This window comes from Corvus kubaryi, unplaced genomic scaffold (assembly GCF_017639235.1).
Source record: "Corvus kubaryi isolate FWS band 111438036 unplaced genomic scaffold, C.kubaryi_AGA036_p1.0 37256, whole genome shotgun sequence".
Classification (NCBI taxonomy): Eukaryota; Metazoa; Chordata; class Aves; order Passeriformes; family Corvidae; genus Corvus; species Corvus kubaryi.
Genome location: NW_024581076.1, coordinates 7,480,532 through 7,500,642, shown reverse-complemented (window position 1 = coordinate 7,500,642; position 20,111 = coordinate 7,480,532). Strand labels below are relative to the sequence as shown.

Genomic DNA, 20,111 nt, shown 5'->3' with positions numbered 1-20,111 from the left:
TGGTGTTCTTTAAAACAATGTGATTCATGAGTATTTTTTGTGACCAAATCACAAAAGAAGTTATTTCTAATCAATTAAAAAATATTTTCTGAGCTGAGATACCTCCTTCCCCATTAGAGCTGTCATGGTAAGCTACAGGCAACTTCTCCACTTGCTTCAAATTCCAATTTCTGTTGAAACTTTCCCTGTGCCTTTTCCTTTACCCTTTGAACTACTTCTGCAATAGGACTATGCAGATACCTGTCTGAATCTTGACAGACATCTTGTAGCATGGCATCAAGAGAAGATTATCTACATCAGTATTACCTTTTCTACAAAAATAATCAATCATTTACAGACTGCAAAAATAGATTAATGTGTTTTACTTCAGTTTGTATTCAGAAGTGGAGAATGTGTGGCAGTGCTCTTAAAAATGAATGTTTTTGCAATCAGTAGACTAAAAAGTGTTTGGCTCCAGTGGCTCTGGTGCATACCAGTCTTCAAATAAACAACCTTTCCCTTTTGAAGACCTCAGCCGAATAGGAATCTAAGTGAGTAAAATAAGTTTAAGATGTCTCCAGCTCCCTTTTCTATAAATACCATAGATCCTCTCAATGAAACAAAAGGCAGAGAGCACCAGTAAAAGGCTGTGTTTGCATATACAGTGTAAACTGAAAAGCCTCAGGTTTTAGATAAAATCCTACATTGACCGAATGAGGCATGACATTGATGAAACTATGTACCTTGTACATTCAGAACGCATAGGTTAAAGACCTTTGCCTGCCACACAGATAGAGGCCTGTAATCAAAATCAAACTCCCACATCTTGCTCTTAAAATTTGTGGGATAAGTGTAAGGTTTAATGCAGGTAATTTTTCAACAATGGCAGTTACGTTTCGTAGGGCTGGAATGTGCCTCTTTATCACTGCGTAGACACTCCATCTCAGCTGCAGCGTGACAGTGGAGTTTATTTAACACGCAGAAAGGTGAATAAAAGGATCGCTGTCTTTTTAACCTCTGTGAGGATATCACCTTTCACATGATTTTATTTGCTAGTAAATCAAGCACATCATTTCTGGGTTCCTATTGTTCAGAGAAAACGTGATTTCTATCTGATGGCCTCTCATAACACTTTACCTTATGCGGGAAGCTATTGTTGGCTGTTTGATCAAAGTGCCACACTGTTTTTGCAAGAAATGACTGATGAGCTGTACAGACATAGATCATTGTCAAAAGCTGAAAATAATGATGGTAAATGCTTTTATCATTTTCCAAGTTCTTGCCTAGAAAGCTTTTCCATTGATCAGTGTAGTACCTAGTAGAAAGTAGAGGTGATTAAGTTTGATTAGGACACACTAAAACTTGTCACATTAGTTAAATACACAGATATTGCTGTGCTGCAGAGTCCTTAAAAACTACAAAAAAAAAAAAAACCCAAAACCACTAAAAAAAAAACCCTACACAAAAAATACAAAAAGAACCCCCTCCCCCAAAAAACAGGAATACTTTCATTGTGAAATTTCACTGTACTTACATGGGAATTCTGAAAGCTGAGACCACTGTTCTCATCTCATCACTTACATATATTTTCCTCATGCTCCCTCTTTTCAGTTTGTGTGGCATTAGAAAATCCATTTGTAAGTGTGCAACCATCTGTAACTACACGTACACCAGCCTTGTCAAAGCCTTTTAGCCCACAGTCCAAACATTTTAAAAATGTCAGACAGCCACAGTCGATATACCAGGGCAATTAATTTGCCCTCTTCTTCTTTCTTTGCATTCAGATGGCACAAAGAAAATGGAAACTGTCTACATCTCTTGCATCTCTTGGAGCAATGAGGCTGTTGTAAACCAGTTCTTGTGTCTCCCTTCCTACTGCCCTGACCACAGGAGGCACACTTAGGATAGGGAGGGAAAATGGTTAGGTGCTTGCTGGTGCTTGCTCCTTAGGAAATCACAGGTGTTGATACACACACGGACAATCCTCAGGCGTTTTTTTCGTCAAATGTAAAGGTACTTTCAGAGATCTTCAGGCTCCTTAAGGTAGGACTCAGGGAACACATGTTCAGCTCCAGACTACTAGATTAGTTCTTATTAGTTGTATTGTCCTTAACATAAGGACAATATAGTAATTATTAATAAGAATTTACAATTTCAAAGGCGAGAGCTTGCCCTGGCAAATGTTAGGAAATTTAAATTTCTGGAGTATGTTTATGTATATCACTACTAAAGGTGTGGCCTCTTAGTCAAATACAGCTGGAGCAGTATTTTCCTGTAACATTTTAAGAAAATGTAGAAGAATATTCAGTAAGCCTAAAATCATGTACCAGAGAAAGGTAGATTTAATACAGGAAGCCGACTTTCTTCTCAGAAGATCTGAACAAGTTTCTGTTTCACATGACCACCACTCAGTTTTACACCTCAGTAATCTTTCATCTTCTAATACCAGATCCTATCGTAGAGAATGGCCCCAGAATTCAAGGCTTTTTTGTTCTTTTGTATGGATTTCTCCTGGTTCTTAATACAGAAATAACTTTTGGTCTTTTCCTTCCAAAAAACAAATTTAACTTGTGCTTTAATGTCCAGCTATATCATATGTACTATCTTTTATTCTGAGTAGGAAACTATTTCGTTTTCTAGGTATAGGAAATATTTCTTCCTGACAGACACTGGGGGTTTTTTCCCCCTGAAAAACGTCCCTTACTGATCTTGTTTAAGTATGTCTAATCCTGAATAAAAGAGGAGACAGTATTTCACTCCCTAAACAGTTTACGACTGCTGTGATTTTTTTCTGTAATCTGTCCCCAAGCAAGCTTAAATCTGTCACAGTCTCCTTGATGGAAAAAAAAAGTGCAGAGAGTATGGAAAGGATATTCAAAAAAACTCACTGATTGTTGTTTTTTTTCCTGGGATGTCTTACAAAAAAAGTACTTCCCAGTATAGTTAAATAATGGGCATCTTTTAACTGTATGAGGAAAATTAACATTTCAAATCCAGTTTATGGCATTTTCTTACCTGATTTCTTGCTTCCAAACTTTTCATCAGTTAATGGAATTTTGTACCAGAAATATTGTTTAATTATGGTTCTTTTTTTATTTCTGCTTTAGATTGAAGGTCACAAATGGTATAACCATACACAGATCATGCCTTTTCCCTACCTATCCTGTTTCTTTCTTTCAGTATTTTGAATTTCTTGATACATTTTATTTGAAACCTTTCATTTAAGAAGCCAGAATGATCCAGGCTGGACCCCACTGCTAGTGCTGACATTTTTGGGGGGCTGTGGTGTGTGTGTGCCAGTGCATGGATGCAGGATCTCTTTCAGGTAACACTGTCAGCCAGCAATCTGTGCTTCTGCTGTGATGACAGTTTGTACATTTTCAGTGATTTCCATCTGGGAATTTGGAATTGCTTTGCAGAAATAGAGTGTGATTGCCTCCTTACTTGTCTCTGTTCCTACACTTTTATCTATGTGTGTGCATATAGAGAGAATCCTAATACACACAGAGATTACATCAAGTACAGCCAAGATCAGGCAGTGAGGAAGTAGAGAACAGGAACAATCTGGCTTCATGATATTCCTATCATAACTCAATCTGAGTATTTCCCAAATACTTAGTAAAGAGGTTGAGAAAAATATTTTTCTTTATTTCCTGTAAGCTTAGCAAAAGAATAGCTTGGTTAGTTTCTACAGAACACTTATAAATGCAAGTGAGTTGTTTGGTTTGGTTGGTTTGGAAATGTTAAGGATAGTAAATCAAAGAGGGTTTTGCCTGCAATTCTGAAAATTGAGAGATCAATTAACTGCCTTAACACTTGCAAACCTGAATTTACAAGCATAGATCTAAATGTTCTCTAAAGGTTAATGGTCAAGCCTTTGTTAGATTTTCTATATTCTGATTTGAAAGTCAGATTGCAAAAAGGCAACTCAAAGCTGGTTTGCCACAGTCTTTTGGTGCAGAGAGGGTTATCAATTCTTCAAAAGGACTTTGGTGTCCAAAGAGGAGCCAAAGCATGGTACAAATGCTGGGGTGGTATATCCATCACTAACTTTGTTGCTAGATTTCCTTCCTAAAAATCAGTGTGACAGGAACTGGTCAGTTCTGCATTAAGAATGTTAAAGCTCTGCACAGACAGTTCAGATCAAGAGGTAGAAAAAAAACTTTCCCTAACATTTCCTTTAATGTTTCAATCTACTACTTTGTGTGCCATAAAGAATACAATGCTAGCGCTTCTCCACTTGGAGAGGGAATAGCTGCATTCCTGAGGTCTCCACTCTCTTATTCATTTTCATTTCTATTTGTGGTGGATTAACACTATTAAAGCTGAGTTGCCAAAAGCCTTGAGAGACTCCCTCTTTCTAAAGTAGAGCACATTAGAAAATGAGGGATAAATCCTGATAAGGTTTCTGGATGCTGTTGTAACACGATAACGAATTTGGCCATTGGCCTTCAACGTGGGTGTTTTAGAGAGTGTGGATAAAGTGGGCTGTCTTAAGGAAAGTGCTGTCTTTTCCTAGCCTTTTCCTCATCTTATAAATTTATGGTTTACCTCTCCTTTTTGTTACTTGGAAACTTGGAGCTTTCTTTTATTTTCAAGCTACTATAGCGTAAGAGTATTCCCAGTGTAATTATTTTTTAGTTGTAGAGCACATCAGAATCCTGTTCCTGTACTTGAATTCTGACTCCCTACAAAGTCCCCAGCCAAGATCCCACTGACTTTGGGAGAGTAGGAATTTCATTCCTGTGCTTGTTTTTTCTAATATATGGATCTATTTTGAGGACTTTGCAGCTGAAACTCATTGCACTGTGATCCAGAAGATACAAAAGGAAGTATCCCTAGTGGTGTCTTGACATTTATGTATCAAGTTTTACTTCCTAACCAGAAAGTTATTTTTAATAACTTTTAATAACTTTCACTTAAAAAAACCTCATTAGGATTTTTAACTCTCACATCTGGGAATAAGAGTGACCTAGAATGCTGATGCGATGATTCATAGTATTTTAATTATTGTAATACGGGAAGCTATCACATAAAATTTAAATTGCACATTTCAGCTACTGCTCCAAGTAGCAGTTGATACAGCAGGAAATCTTCCCACTCTGGCTTGCCAGGAGCAAGCCTACAAGTTAAAATGAACTTCAATTAGAAGAGGGTGCAGAAGCACGAACACGCTGAAAATGCCGCAGCCAAACCTTTCACTGTTTGCTGTGGCTTTGCTGCCCCTTTCAGCAGGCTGATGTGTGCAGCTTGGTGGTCTCCTTCCTCATCATGTTGAAATGATTGATCTTTCAGCTTCCCTGCCTTTATTGGGTGTGGCTAGAGAGCAGGTCACCAAGGCTTTTCTGCTTAAGGAAATGCAATATTCAGAAAAAGTGGAAGAATCTGTTTCTATGTCATCGCTTGTGGCTAGCAACCAGTAAAGCAAATGTCTGAGAGCTTGCCCTCCAAGATAAGTAGCTCAGGTCTCAAGACCTTAAGTCTGTTGCAAAATATGTCCACCTTCCATAGATAAAAATCCAAGAAAACAAAACACATGTTATCTCATTTCCCTGCACCCAAGTTCTAGGCATATTTCTTTAAGTGACCTCATTTTCAGCAACTTCTTCTCCTCCAGACCAGATGTTACATGGGTTAGAAACTACAGTCAAAGATACTGTTCTGCAGTCTTGGCTGTGACTTCCAGCCAAGTGCAAGCCACACATCCCAGATACCATCTTCTCCTTGCCTGTGATGGCCGCTCTCAAAATGCAGCCAAGTGGCCCTAGTCAGTCTCTGCTGGGCTGACTCCATGCCTGGTCTACATGCCAGGTCCATGCTGTTCTTCTCCCTCTGCTCCTCGACCTCCTTTCCCAAGACCTGAGGACACTCTTGGGGGCTGTGGGTGCGTCAGGGCTGCTTGTGCCGGCCCATGGAGCCAGTCTCCCTGGCACACACTGGCTGTGGTGCTGGCCAGAGGCAGCGGTCTCCTCATGAGTTACAAAGACAGGAGCTGGGCCTGAAAACAGAAGAGTGGTTTGCAAGCTGTGCAAGGCAGCTCTCACTGCTCTGCGAGACAAGGAGCTGCCCGGTCACACTGGTTGCACTAACTGGTCCTTTGGTGTTTCATCCACTTCTGAGAGGTAGAGTGGGGGAATTGAAAATGTGTCAAGTCTTAAGGTGGACTGTGGAGGTAGTGTTAGGCTATACTGTGGGATCCCCTTTACTAGACCAGAAAAAGGCACATATAAAATGTGACAGCGTTTTGTACCCCTCCTCAGTATTAGCCTAATTCAGCCCTAGCCTAAAACATGAATTCACTTCCACTATCACGCTTTTATTTACCTGCATGCCCTGAGCTGTGAAGCATTTGTTGGCCCTTTATTTGCATGTGCAGCTCTACCTGTTAGAGGAAAAAATGCAAGAGAGAGCTTATGCTGGAACAGCAGTCTTCAGCTAAGCCCTTACAGACTTCACGGAGCTTTGAGCTACTAATTGTCCAAGTGATCTCATTAAAGAACTAAAGATAGCTGTGTGGACTCAAATGCCATAATTTCAAGGGAAAGAATTCAAACCCAGTGAGGCCATGCAAACACTGATGAGCAAATGAGCCTCTGTTGATACTGGCTACATAGACCTTTAGCTGTCCTCTTCTCCAACTAATTGCTTTGTCCCAGTATGGGAGTACTTCGTTCCCTCCTGTCAATAATTTTTGCAACTCAATAAAGCAGGGTTCTTCTGAAATACTGAAGGCATTCTGGCAAGCACCACTGGTTCTAGCCTTTATTTAAAAGTCATCACTTGTTTTTGGATTGCCCCATTTCTGAAGTGGAAAATATCAAATGGATCACACAGTATTGTCTGTGTTAACTTTTTCAAAATTAGTGCTAGCCATGTAGACCAAACTGGGGAAACTCAAAGCTACAACTCAACAGTTCCAGCTCTGTACCTGCAGGTTGTTACTTGCTTCTTTTAATACTTTTTTCTTTCCTTCCTGAAAGAATGGGTGTCTCCTAAAAACCTTGATGTTTGTTAACTTTCAGGCAGCTCTGTTCTTACCTTCCCAAACCCCTGCAACATCATTTTCTGTGCTCTTCAGAACTCTGTACAAGTCAATTGTAATCCCCTCTAATCCATCCTCTAGTGAGCACAAAACTGATTTGCCAAACCTCTGTATGTAGTTACAATCTTTGAGACTTTCAGTCGTCTTCTCCTACAGCCATTAATTCAAGTTTCCTCTTTCACCTTTGTGATTATTATGGCCTCATCTTTTCAGACTTTCCGGTCCTGTCATTCCTCTCTTATTAATATGAAACCTCATAAATCATGTGTCAGGCCTTCAGTTACCATGTCCTTTTTCATTCATTCATTATGCTGCTGCCTTACCAATTCTTTTATCTGGTTGTCTGCGCATTCTTAAACACGAGTAAACCGAGATGTCCAATGTGTCCCTAAGTTCTGCTGGCAGCAGCCGCCTGTGCAGGCCGAGAGCGCGTCCTGCTGGTGTCCTTATGGAAATGCAGCCGTGGAAACATCCGCGAGCACCGGGAAAATTAAATCGGGGGGGTATTTTTAAACAACAGTGTCGACAGTGTCTGTGGCTCAGAGCTGGTGTCTGCTGCACTTAGTAGCTAAGGGAGTAGTGGTGATCAGGGATGGAAGTATCAACTGTTGGAAAATATCTGTTTACGCTTAGATTCATGGAAAATCTGCAAACAGAAGTCCAAGAAATGGAATTCATCAAGTTTGCAAAGGGTTTGAGCGTCATGAGAAAAGAAGACTTTGCAGCATGGTTGCTGTACTTCACTGATGAGGAAAACAATGAAATTTACTGGCAGAATGTGAAAGACAGAATTGACGCAGGAGAGGTTGGTACCCAAAGTATGCTTTGTTTTGCTTCTTCCTTTGTGTGCCCAGGTTTTCATTTGAATGTGGTTATCTAATGAGGTAACCAGTTGCCAGATGAATTATTTCAGCCCTTGAATTTTATACAAATAAGAGCAATGATGATTTGCCAACTGAGAAATACGAATATCAACGAGTAGGCAATCACATCTAAACACTAAGTCTCACCAGATTTAATGACATAGGATAATTGGGATTTGAATGTATTAGTCATTATATATCATCTGAATTCTGTGATACTCTAGAACATCAGTTTGGAAGAATTCAAGACTTTCTGCAAGTTCACAAATAACCTGGAAGACTTTTCTATTGCCATGCAGATGTTTACTGTAGCCAATCGTCCTGTTAAGCGGGGTAAGTGCTGTACACCTTTCATATGGGTTTTCTTAAAGGAAAAAAAATCCATTTTAATTATGGAACTAATGTAAATGAGTTATCCCAAAGTAACACAGTGAAGTCCAAAAATATTATACTGCTCTGTATTTGGACTTAGTTCTATTTTATGAAAAAATAATAATAAAAAGTTTCCAAAATGTTTTCATTTATAAGTTCTAATGTGCTATCATATGTGGATTAATCACAGCAGACTAAAGCATAATTGTAAAATGGTTTGGGTTGGAAGGGACCTTTAAAGGTCATTTTTCCAAACCCTCTGCCATAGGCAGGGAACTCTGTCACTAGATCAGGTTGTTCAAATCCCCACCCTACCAGACCTTGAACACTTTCAGTGATGGGACAGCCACAACTTTGTACAGTTCCTTATGCCCAGTATAAATCTACCATTTTTCAGTTTGAAAGCATTTTGCTTTGTCCTGTCACTACAGGCCTTGGTAAAAACTCTCTTTCTCTTTCTTATAAGCCCCCTTGATACAGTGAAAGTCTACAATAAAGTCTGCCCAGAGGTATCTCTTCTCCAGGCTGAACATCCCCAACTCTCTTGGCCTTTCTTCACTGAAGAGGTGCTCTACCCCAATTATCACATAATTTTTGTGGCCCTCCTTTGGACTCACTCCATGTCCTCCCTGTGCTGGGACCCCAGAGCTGGATGCAGCCCTGCAGGTGGGGTCTCACCAGAGCAGAGCAGAGGGGCAGAATCCCCTCCCTGGCCCTGCTGCCCACGCTGCTTTGGATGCAGCCCAGGACACCTCTGGCTCTCTGGGCTGTGAGGGCACATGGCTGGGTCATGTCCAATTAACCTCAATATCCCTAAGTCCTTCTCCACAGGGCTGCTCTCAGTCCAAGTTAATTCTAGATGAGGAAGGATTTACTGAAACAATATATGCTTTAGTAACAGTTTGTAATAATAAAGCTCTTCCCTTATAGTTTCCTGAAGAAACTAAACAGTAGAAATCTCTTGCTTTGTCCATATTGCTTTCTCCATGTGCTTATGTAGTGTTATGCAATTATGTCGATCAAAAAGAAACAATGTAGTAAAGTGGGATTTAAAATAAAGTTTTGGAGGAGGGGAGTTGATTCCTTCCCATATAGGAGAAACAGGAGCAATGCAACAAAAGTTTTGTGGACCTACAAATGCTTTTTGTTCTAATCTTGAGGCTGTTACTTAGTTGTTGCACTTGAAGGACAACTCCCGTAATTTATTTCAAAATAACAACATAAAAAGTTCCTAAGGAAATGTGGGAGGTATTAACATCCATTGAAATTAATATTTGATGGGCTCATGTGAAAAAACATGAGAGATGTGAGAAGATGGAAAGAGAAATACATGTTCTTGAATGAGAAGTGTTTGGATGGGATTTGAACCAGAGAAAACTGGGGGATTTAGAACTCGCGACTTTCATTACTACTCTGTTTATGCACTGAACCCCTCTGTGATGGAAAGCAGTCAGCTGCTGAGGTAACTCACAGATGTTACATGTCTACATGTCTAATCCTCTCCTGAATCTGGCTGAGTTCTTCATTTTGCTGTTTGCATGTGTGTACGTGTTGTGTATTCACACACGTGAACATTTATCTAAAAATAAGACAGTCTTTTAGTCCTTCCTTTCATTCTAAACTTATTTTTCTTCTAAGTTCACAACTCATCTTTTGTCTCTGATAAGGTGGCCCTTCTTGGTTTGAAGATTGTTATGCCCCGCTATTGTAGAAGATCTTTCTCCTTTTTTTCATATTGTATTCAAAAAAAATACAGTGCCATGTCTGGATTCAAATTCAGCTTCAAGAGTTGAAACAGTTAACATCTTTTCAAAGACCAAATTAACACTACTGTAAACATCCCATATTTTATGTCTTTTTCAAGTTGTGGTATACTTTTACAGAACGATTTTCAACTTAAATCTATTTAAACCAACTGTGAAATAATCAACTACATTTGTACAGGAATTGTTGAAAGAGACAAAGATGAGAGCTATGTCAGGAATGCCATTCCCTCTAGTAAGCTTCAGAACTAATATTTATAGCACTATATATAAACAGCCCTTGTTTATGAAAGCAGAAGCACATTAATACTGCATTTATGACTTCATTGGACAACTTGCTGTAATAATCTATAATACTGCTATACCTCAATAACCTCCAGTTCCTTTTTGAAATTCAAACTTCCATGATGCCTTCAAAAATGCATCCAATTCATGTGTTGCAATTGTGCTTGCTATAATAAACAATAATCCTGTCACTCCTATGAGCTGCTGTTTTGTGGCAGCCCCACACACTTCCTCATCTTCCTTGAGTCAAAACTCCAAATTCTGTGCACCACGGGACCAAAAGTGGGGGGATAGTGGGTATTTCTGTAGTGCACATGGTGGTGTAAAGAGAAGGAAAAAAAAAGCTGAAGATGAAAATACATCTCCAGAGAGGTATGGCAGCTTTTTCTGCCACAAGCCCTCATTAACTCTTCAATATCATTTAAGAGGAGGTAGCCAGCTTCTCTCAAAACCAGAACTGCAGGTGTATGAAGCCGTGTGCTGTAAGCAGTGCATTGACTATTTGATGGTCGGTGTTTCTGCAGAGTTGCTGAGGAGATTGTTAGTTGAGGTGGAGCGTATCATAACGTACTGTTCTCTGAGGAGAAGAGTTTTCTTGCAGAATGAATTGTCATGAAACTGGCCTGAGATAAAATGGTAAGGTTCTTTATGAGAGCGTAGTGAGGCAAACACCATTCCTATGAACAGGTAACAGCCAAAAGTATGTAAGTTTTCATCTATTTTTAGCAAAAATTATCACTCATACTGTTGCTTGAGAAGTAGTGCGTTGCAAAGGCTTAAAATTAATAAGGATAGTGTTACAAAAGAATAAGCAAGCTCAAGAATACATGAACTGAGGCCTCCTAATAGTTTACTGGTTTACACATCCAAATTCTACAGTCAGGTTACCCATGAGACATTGTAAACTGGACAGAATCCTGCTATTTATGTGCTTTCCATTTTCTTTGCAATATCAGTCACCTGTGATGTAATATTATGTCTTTATTAGCTGAGTTCAAGAGAGCAGTGAAGGTGGCAACAGGACAGGATCTGTCAGATAATGTTTTGGATACCATCTTCAAGATTTTTGATCTAGATGGAGATGACTGCCTCAGCCACAGCGAGTTTCTTGGCGTCGTGAGGAACCGAATTCATCGAGGTTTGAGGGTAACAAGCTGACATAATTGTTTGTAAATACCACAGATGATTGCTACAAGTGTCTTGCAAATGCTTGTAGAAACACAGGTAGAGTTAATGAATAGAAAAAGATATATATTTTAAACTGGATAGCCCTTACTGCATATGAATCTGGGAGGAGTGCTGACACTAAGAACTTGTTACTGCACATGTGAACTATGGAAGCAGCAGCACAACATTATATGTTGTATTTACACAGTCTGAGAATAGGAGTCTGTTTTGAGTAAATGCTAAACACACTTTAACTTTATTAACAGGTACCACAGCAGCAAGGCATTCAAGGTTTCTGGAAGTGTGTGAAAAAAGAAAGCATTAAAGGAGCCAAAGAACTGTGGAAGCAAACTGGGAAAAGTCCTTTTTAAAGCAGTCCATTTTTCTTTTGCTTAAGTGGTTTTTCTTTAGGGGAGTTTATCTGCCCTGTTTACATAATAACTGAATCAAAAATGCTCTTTTTTTAAGCTATAGTTAAAGTCATTAACCCAGACTCTAATGCAATAGTTTTATAATTGTTCCAGTGCAATGAATGTGGTTTACAGAACTGGTATCGCTTTTTCAACTCCATGCAGAAATACTCTTGTTTTGGGGAATAGTGTTGTTTACTGCTCTGTGGAGTCTGACCCTGCACTGTAGGATACAGGACACACAGGATTTAACAGTGCCCCCAGGCAGGAACATCACAGCAGTATCATCTCCTGTTGAAGGAGTGGACATCATTTCAGTTAGCCACTAACACAGCAGCTCTCCTTCTCCAGTAAGGGCAGAGGTCCACAAGGCAAAATCACTTGCACAACACATTTTAAATCAAGTTATCCTAAATCAAAAAGGAAAATTCACACCTCGTTATGGGGATCTGCTCATGTACTGGTTCCTGGTGCTTGATTACACCATTTCCTGTGTGGATGTCTGCTTTGTCTGCCTTCATGGTGTTAATATTAAACTGGAAATACAAGACTGATAGGCTTGATGCAGGCTTTACAGTTGTACAGTTGTACATTGATCAATGAGTGTGCATTGAGTGTCTCAGATCTCTTCCACATAGTATAAATGAGAAGAAAAAAATCCTCATTCTATCAAACACAGTGGTAGCTACAGTTTGACTCATGACTATTTTGCTTTAATTGTATTGCAGAAGATGAATGCATAACAAGTAGTTATCTTACTAAAGACTGTGACAGGGAAAGCTGAAGTATCTCAGGAATTCAAGGTTATAATAAGCAATTGTTGAAGTAATGTGTCCAATAAAAAACCAAGTACAAATGTTTATTACTCCAAATGCAAAATTAGACCTAAGATCTTAAACACTAAAAGGAGGAACAAATCAAGACTAACACTTAGAAATTACAGATGAACACTTCTTAGCAATAACATAAGGTGCATCTCTGTGTACACAGGTGTGCACATTACATGTTTAGTCTTTCTTACAATCCCAGGAGCCAATAGTCACAGGTCCAGATCACTCTTCCTGGTTGGTCATGATATATAGGAGATATATAGGTCATGATATATAGGAGATATATATGTAAAGCTGTCAAGGTTCTTCCTGTTTCCCCCCCTCAGTTGTCTGAGTTGTCTTAGCTGGGGTGAAAGCTTAACCTTTCAGGACAGGTTAGTGATAACAGAGATAATAGACTCAAAACATGGACTAGGGAAATGTCTCAAGAAAAATGACCAAGAAATCTCACCACTCAGTGAGGAAATATCCATCCTTTCTTTGCATGACAGCAGCTATGTTTTTCTTAAAGTTGTAACTAAGCTGAACATGTGGTGCTTGGTTGTCGTTTCTTTGAGTTATGTGAGAAGAGGGGAGATTTCCATGATAGGTGAGACATCAGGGCAGCTTGCACTCAGTGCAGGGACAGTAGAGAATGCATTGGGAAACCCTAAAGGTCCCACCTGAGGAATACTGAGATTACTGAGAATGTGTTTGGTATGTCAGTAGCTGTCAGGCAGATTTGTGCTGAGGACAGGTCCTACTGCCCAAGCCTTGGCACCGTGATCTCTCCTAGGGAACAGAGTGAGAGGCCAGCAAAGCAACTCTTCCCTCCATGGCCTCAGCCTGGAGTTCTAACCTAAAGTGTTAAAGAGATAATGCTTTTAGTCCTGTCATGGACATGCACCCAGAACAAGACCATGCCTGTGGGGGTGTCCTGAGACTGGAAGATCAGGCACCAGTGACCATCAAGGATCCCTTTTTCCCCCAGGAAATGATCCAAATGAAATTAACCATGTGGAAAGAATCCAAATACAGTAAACGCCTCAGCCTCCTCCCCTCAAACTGAACTCGTGCAGTGCTCTGTGGGCAGCAGGATACCAGGTGGCTGGTTTACTTTGTGTGTTTGGAAATTGCTTGTTGCTTCTGGTGGTGGGAGCAAAGGTGGGGCAGTGGGACTGGCACCACAGTACCACAGCCAGCTGCACTTCACCAAATTATCCAAAAAATGACACTATTGAAAAGAACTTCTGTGGCACAGAAGTGTGTGTGTGTTCACCCAAAGTGTGCTTCGTGCCAGCTCTGGCTTTAATGCAAGGCTGCCTTTTATTTGTTGCTGTTCATATTTTGGCAAATCATTTTTACTTTGGAATGAAGATTATTCCCTAACATTTTATTCTGTGTGAAGCTAATAGGTTTATGATGGTTTTTATTGCTTTTGTGGTTTTGTTTTGTTTACTAATTAGTTCCTTCTTACAAGCTGTTTGGTTTTCTTTTGGAAAAATCAACTTATTTAGCTTTAGTGTATCTAGGAGTTTAATTCCTCAGTGCTCATTTCTATCTGGGTTTGTGCAATCAGCAGTATCTGCTTTCAGGGATTTCAAGTTTTATTTTTCAGCAAAAGCTTTGGTGCCAAGTTCAGAGGAAAAGCAAAGATACATGCTTGGGTTTTATAAGAATTTTGTGTCTCTAGTAAAAAAAAAAAAGGGGGGAATTAAAATCGAGTTATGAGTCATTTTCAGAAGTTATCCTGAAAGTGCAACCAGGAAGGAACTCCTTTAAAGGCCAGGGATGACTTGTCCATCAGACTTGAAGAATCAGACTCTGTGTTTAATTTGTAGTTTATTGTTATTTGTCAACTAAAATGCTTTATAAAACAGTCTTAAAATAATATCTCATTTTTAATACCTTAGGTTGAAAGGGATGTTTATGTATTTAGATAAGCCCTGGTTTTTAAGAAATTCATCATAGTTTTAGTGTTTGATGTTTTAGTTCCTTCTAGTGACTGCATGGTATTTGCAGCCTGTCTGTCGGCATTACTCAACACAATTTAGTTTAAGATTCATGCCAGATGCCAATCTAAACATATCAATTATGACTTGTTTTAACATTAGGAACTCTTCCTCTGAACAGAAAGATAAAAAAAAACTAAATAAAATTGATTTTTTTTAATCTACAACATTGCATCTGAATGTTATGTGGAATAAAGATGAACACATTGCACATTGCAGAAGTCTCAAAAATTGGTGTAACATATATCAAAAGGATACACAAGAGCAAATGCAGCCACTTACAGCATAAAACTCCTTTACAGACTTGTAGTTGTTGTATCCCTATAATAACACTTTTTACATTTCTTTGTTTACTTTAAGGTAATGTTTAAGAACCATTTATTCTTCATTTCCAAAGGAAGCAAAGGCAAAAATGCAGTGTGATATACTAGAAGTAACAGAAACTCACTGGTTGTTTCTAGAAATTAATTCTGGTGTCTCAGTTTGTACAAGCCTCTTTCTAAAAGCTAAAGTCCCTCTGGGTTTAACTCAAGTTGGCAGGTTGCAACAGAACAGGCAACAATGAGTAGTACATGTTCTGCATAGCAGACAAACAAGCCAGGCCATGGGCTGTGGTTTCATGGCACTTCACATGTCCAGTGCATAGAACAAAATAAGGATCACTGCCCAATAAAGGGCAAGAATGGGAACAACCCTGTTGCTTAGAGGAAGTGTAAAATCCAGGTATATTGACCGTACTTTGACTAAAACATAGAAATGGATCAATAAGTATACATCAGAAATTTAAAATACTGTTTTCTTCTCATGCTGGAGTTCTCACAGGAGAGGGTAAGCATTCCTCATACCTTCAGTTTTAATTTTTCCTATAAAATAGTCACAGCTGGGTCAGGAAACTACTCCAGTGCAGAAAAAAGTCTTCAGTCATTCTAAACAGAAAACACATGCCCAAATGATGTTGTGGTCATTACTAGTGAGATCCAAGTTGACCCAACAACAGCTCCTGTAATGCAGTTGGTCACAAGGGAAGCATGAAGATGAGCATGGCAGATGTAGACACAGATTTTTAGTGCCCAGCTGGCCACAGAAGCTCCTTCTACAGAAACCGAAGATATCACCCAACAAGAAGCCGAAAGCCCTTTGCAGGACAGAAAACCTGAGAGACTTCAGCATGCACAAAATTAATCAGCAAACAAGTACGTGTCTCTTCACTCTCATGATATTCGAATGTTTCCTGTTCGCTTTGTTGATTAAACAATTCCTAGTTGGTTCAATAATTTTTAAAAATCGTGCAACATATGTGAAGACAGATTTCCCGTTAGGCTGGTATTGGCTTAGTTAATAATGTTTCCAGTTCATTAACTGGAGTGCCCTAGCACAGAGCTCTGCTTGCCGTCCTCACAGCCCGGCTGCTGCTCCTGCACACCGGCATCCGCAGGGAGCCTGCTCGGCAGTGCTCCCACCTGCATGGGCTTGGACGCAACACCTCATGCCCTGAGAAGCAGGAGGCCATGTTTTTCCTCACCTATGTGCCCAGTGTGAGTTTAGATTGGATACTAGGGAAAAGTACTTCACATAAAGGAAGCAAGCACTGGAATAGGCTGCCCAGGGAGGCAGTTGTGTCACCATTCCTGGAGGTGTTGAAAAGATGTGTAGATGTGGTACTTGGGGACATGGTTTAGTGGTGGTAGACATGGCGGTGCTGGGTTAATTAATGACTGGAGTTGATGATCTTGGAAGTCTTGTTTAAATGATTCTATGATTCTCTTTTGCTTCTGGCAGAAGGGTGGCCTGCCTTTCCAGGCTGACCGAGTGGTGGAAGTAACATGGGAGGCAAGAGGCTGTGGGAGAATAAACACACCACCTTGCAGAACACTGTTTAGGGTTGGATTTATCTTGGCCAAGTTTCAGACACACAGATTTGAAAAGCTGGGAGGAGGGATATTCCATAGGTAATTCAGAGCAATGTGTGGGAGTTTTTCTCATGCGATTTCAGATGCAAGCTTTCTGCTCTGAAACAACCTTGGAGGGCCTGGCCTTTTTCCATGGACTGCAAAGGGAGCACAGAAGATGAGCCTTGCTGGACTAAACCTGTACTTTGTGAATGCCACAAGCACTTTCCTGGAGAAAGGATGTACTACAGAGGTGTTCTACCACAACACTATTCCCCAGATCCACTGCTGTAGGGGAAATTTGTCAGTTTTAATATTAGCCCATGGAGCAACTGGTAGCTCTAAATCACCCCCAAGAAAACCAATTGTTTTAAGACTTGCCAATAAAGTGTTTTAAAATCCTCTTCTTTTTCAGGATACAGATTTTTTTTTTAATTATGTGGCCTCTTACTGTGTTTTAGTCTACTTTGAGATTGATACGATTGGAATGAGCAAACATTACTGAAAACATTGTGTACATCTCTTTAAAAATGCACAGAAGGTAGTTCCTAGAGCAATGGCAGATGAGTCACAGGGTAGATGATTACCTTCGCTATTGAGAAGAAAGGATACCAAAATGTGATGCTTTGCCACTAATCTTGAGAAAAGGACACAATTAAATGATAAGTCCTAAAGTTAAAAGAAACAATGCTACTAGAAGAAACAAAATTCTATTTGAATAAATGAAAAATTTAGGAAATATGGATATCACTGAACAAAAGGATGCTAGGTAAGCAAGGACTAAATCAGTATGGCTGAAATTAGTTTCTATCTTTGACAGTCATGGGATCCAGTGAGTGTAGTGAGCAGCTATTCCCACAGCATGGCATTCTGAGTTGCTCTTCATCTTCCCAGATTCTGCTTCAAGTGTCATCATTTGTCCCTCCCCAGAAATGACGCAGCAAAGTTTGCACAAGCTGCACTGCAGCCATTTGAAGCCAAACAGGTGCTCGGTGATTTCTAGCAGAGCTTCCTTCCACCCTGCTTGACTTCTATTCAAGGAGCTGATTTCTTCTCAAGAGGTCCTTGTAGAGACATCCCAGGTGGCTTTCAGAAGTGGAAGATGATAGTCCCTGCCAGCTGTGCCAAAGGGCTTCTAGTGCAGTGAAACTCCTCAGTGGGGGGCACTGCCTGGAGATAAATAGTCCCTCTCTGCCACCTCACAACCTTGGTGTTGTCCTTGTTTAATTCAGTTTCACTTCAGTTCCTGTCATTATGGAAACACTGCACAGAAATGTTGCTGGGTAGTAGCTGGTCAAAAATAGTTTGTCCTGTGCTAGGTTTATGCTGCTGCCACTGGCTTTCCATCCTACCCAGGGCATCTCTCTGACCCAGAACTGAAATACTAGCCATGTTACAGCTTCCAGCTTTGCCAGTGTCACACTCTGTCCAAACCACGCATGGTGGCTGTTCCTGCAGCTCAGTATGGACGTGATGAAAGGGGGGAATGTCAACATGCACATGGCTTCACTGATATCCCTGTGGGTGAAATTGGAGTTAGCATCAGCAAAGAAGACTGGGATGGGGAGCGCCATGTTGGATCCCCTCACATCTTCCCTACCATAGTGAACTGTTTGTTGGCTAAGCCTCTTTATTCATGGCTGTGCTCTGTGTTAGGAATTGTGCTTATTGTGAAGGGCCGTGGGATTTTGTCAGGAAAGTTGGTGGAACACAGCCAAGAGGAGGGTCAGTGCACAGTAACAGCCAGCTACACACAGCACATGCTTAGTAAAAGTTGTTTGTAACTTTGCTTCCCAGGTCCAGGTGCCTTCCCTTTAGATTCCTAAAGGCTTGGGAGTATGATGTCTCTTCACTGAATACACTACAAAGAAACTAACACAGTGATTAAGTGATTAAAAGCACATAAAAGTATCAAACTAAGATAAAAACAGGTACTTCTAAAAGCATTATTAATGAATATTATTTAGACACCAAGCATTTAAATCCTTTCCCATTGTCTTGAGGCTAAGTGTTAGCAGTCCCATGAGATCTCGAGGTAAAGCACATGCCAGCAGCTGTGGCATGTTTTGACACCCTTAAGAAACAGAATCACGAAATCATTAAGGTTGGAAAAGACCTCTAAGTTCATTAAGTCCATCTGCTAACCCAGCACTGCCATCTTTACCACTCAAGCATGTCCTCAGGTGCCAAAATTAATGAAGGTTAGAGGAACTGGAATACTTTGACTATATCCTTGATATGCTAACCAGCACATCAGACCAGGACTGTCCTAGTTCACATTAAATCCAAACTGCTCCATCCTTATCAGTACTTCTCAAGAGTGACTAGACCCCATGACCAAGATGCTGTCCATGTAACCAGTCACTCCTCCCTTGCCGTACAGCTCTCCATTAGGAATGGGCCACACCAAGTTCTTACGCCAGCTCTCTCCCTCTCCTGCAATCCCTTTCTTTTACAGCCCTTGCGCTACTGCATACAGTCTTGCAATCCACTTCCATACTGTCCTGATCCTGCTCCCATACACAGCATACACAAGCATGTCCATACACAGAGTTGATCCCAGACTGATCTTCATCCTTCCATGATCCCTGGGCACATCTCCCTGCTCCATAGTTATATTCTGTACATCAGGGCCAGAGGTCACTGCTTCATTCCTCTGCTCTGATACCCAGATGAACACACACACACATTCGCACACATACAGAGACTGCGTCTTGGGCATTTGGCCAGCGTGTCCCTGCCCTGTTAGCTGTTGAGAGGATCAGAGGATCACAGAATGGTTTGGGTTGGAAGGGACCTTAAATATCATTTCATTTCAACCCCTCTGCTATGGGCAGAGACACCCACTAGATCAGGTTGCTCATGGCTCCATCCAGTCTGGCTTTGAACTCTTCCAGGGATGGGGCTGTAAAGGCCCATCTTGGGCTTCTGCATTCCCAATCACTCTTCTTATTATTGGTTGCCATCTCACCAACAGGTGAGGATGAGAGGAAATGACTTTAAGTTGCACAAGGGAAGGTTCAGATTAGATATTTGAACAAAAATTGTTTTCACTCAAAGAGTAGTCAGGCATTGGAATAAGTTGCCCAGGGAGGTGGTCACTGTCTCTCGAAGTGTTCAAGGGGAGTCTGGGTGTGGCACTTGGGGATATGGTTTAGGGATGATTATGGTGGTGCTGGATTGACAGTTTTTATGTTGGAAGTCTCTTCCAACCTCAATGATTCTGTGGTTCTGTGAAAAGGCAAGGCTGTAGAAACTGCCCTGTCCCTGCCAAGGCAACTGCCACTGCCCGCTGCACCAGCTCCAGGGACTCACAGGGACTGCGGGACCCCAGGCCCCCCAGTCCTCTTGTGTCCAAGCCTTCTCCTTTCAGGGTACCCCTCTGAGCTGTTCCAGCCTCACCGTATGGATGCTGTCTGTTCCTTATGGGTGCTGTCTGTACCCCATGGATGGGATGCTGTCTGTTCCCTTTCGATGCTGTCTGTACCCTATGGATGGGATGCTGTCTGTACCCTAGGGA

At 40.7% G+C, this 20,111-nt stretch overlaps 1 protein-coding gene across 3 annotated transcripts in view; it reads left to right on the top strand.

The window, feature by feature from the left end:
* MICU2 (mitochondrial calcium uptake 2) overlaps nucleotides 1-16,995 on the top strand; it is a 142,435-nt gene extending 125,440 nt beyond the window's left edge. The window contains exons 9-13 of one of the 3 annotated variants that reach the window (XR_006015339.1): nucleotides 7,655-7,826; nucleotides 8,109-8,217; nucleotides 11,293-11,450; nucleotides 11,738-15,895; nucleotides 16,696-16,995. Coding sequence is in view for 1 of the 3 variants with exons in the window: in XM_042023954.1 (XP_041879888.1) it covers nucleotides 7,655-7,826; nucleotides 8,109-8,217; nucleotides 11,293-11,450; nucleotides 11,738-11,842 (544 nt within the window). In the remaining 2 variants the exon portion in view is untranslated. Of the gene's footprint in view, nucleotides 1-7,654; nucleotides 7,827-8,108; nucleotides 8,218-11,292; nucleotides 11,451-11,737 lie in introns of all 3 variants that reach the window. The other 2 variants (XR_006015338.1, XM_042023954.1) reach the window with 2 other exon arrangements.
* Nucleotides 16,996-20,111: the final 3,116 nt, after the last annotated feature.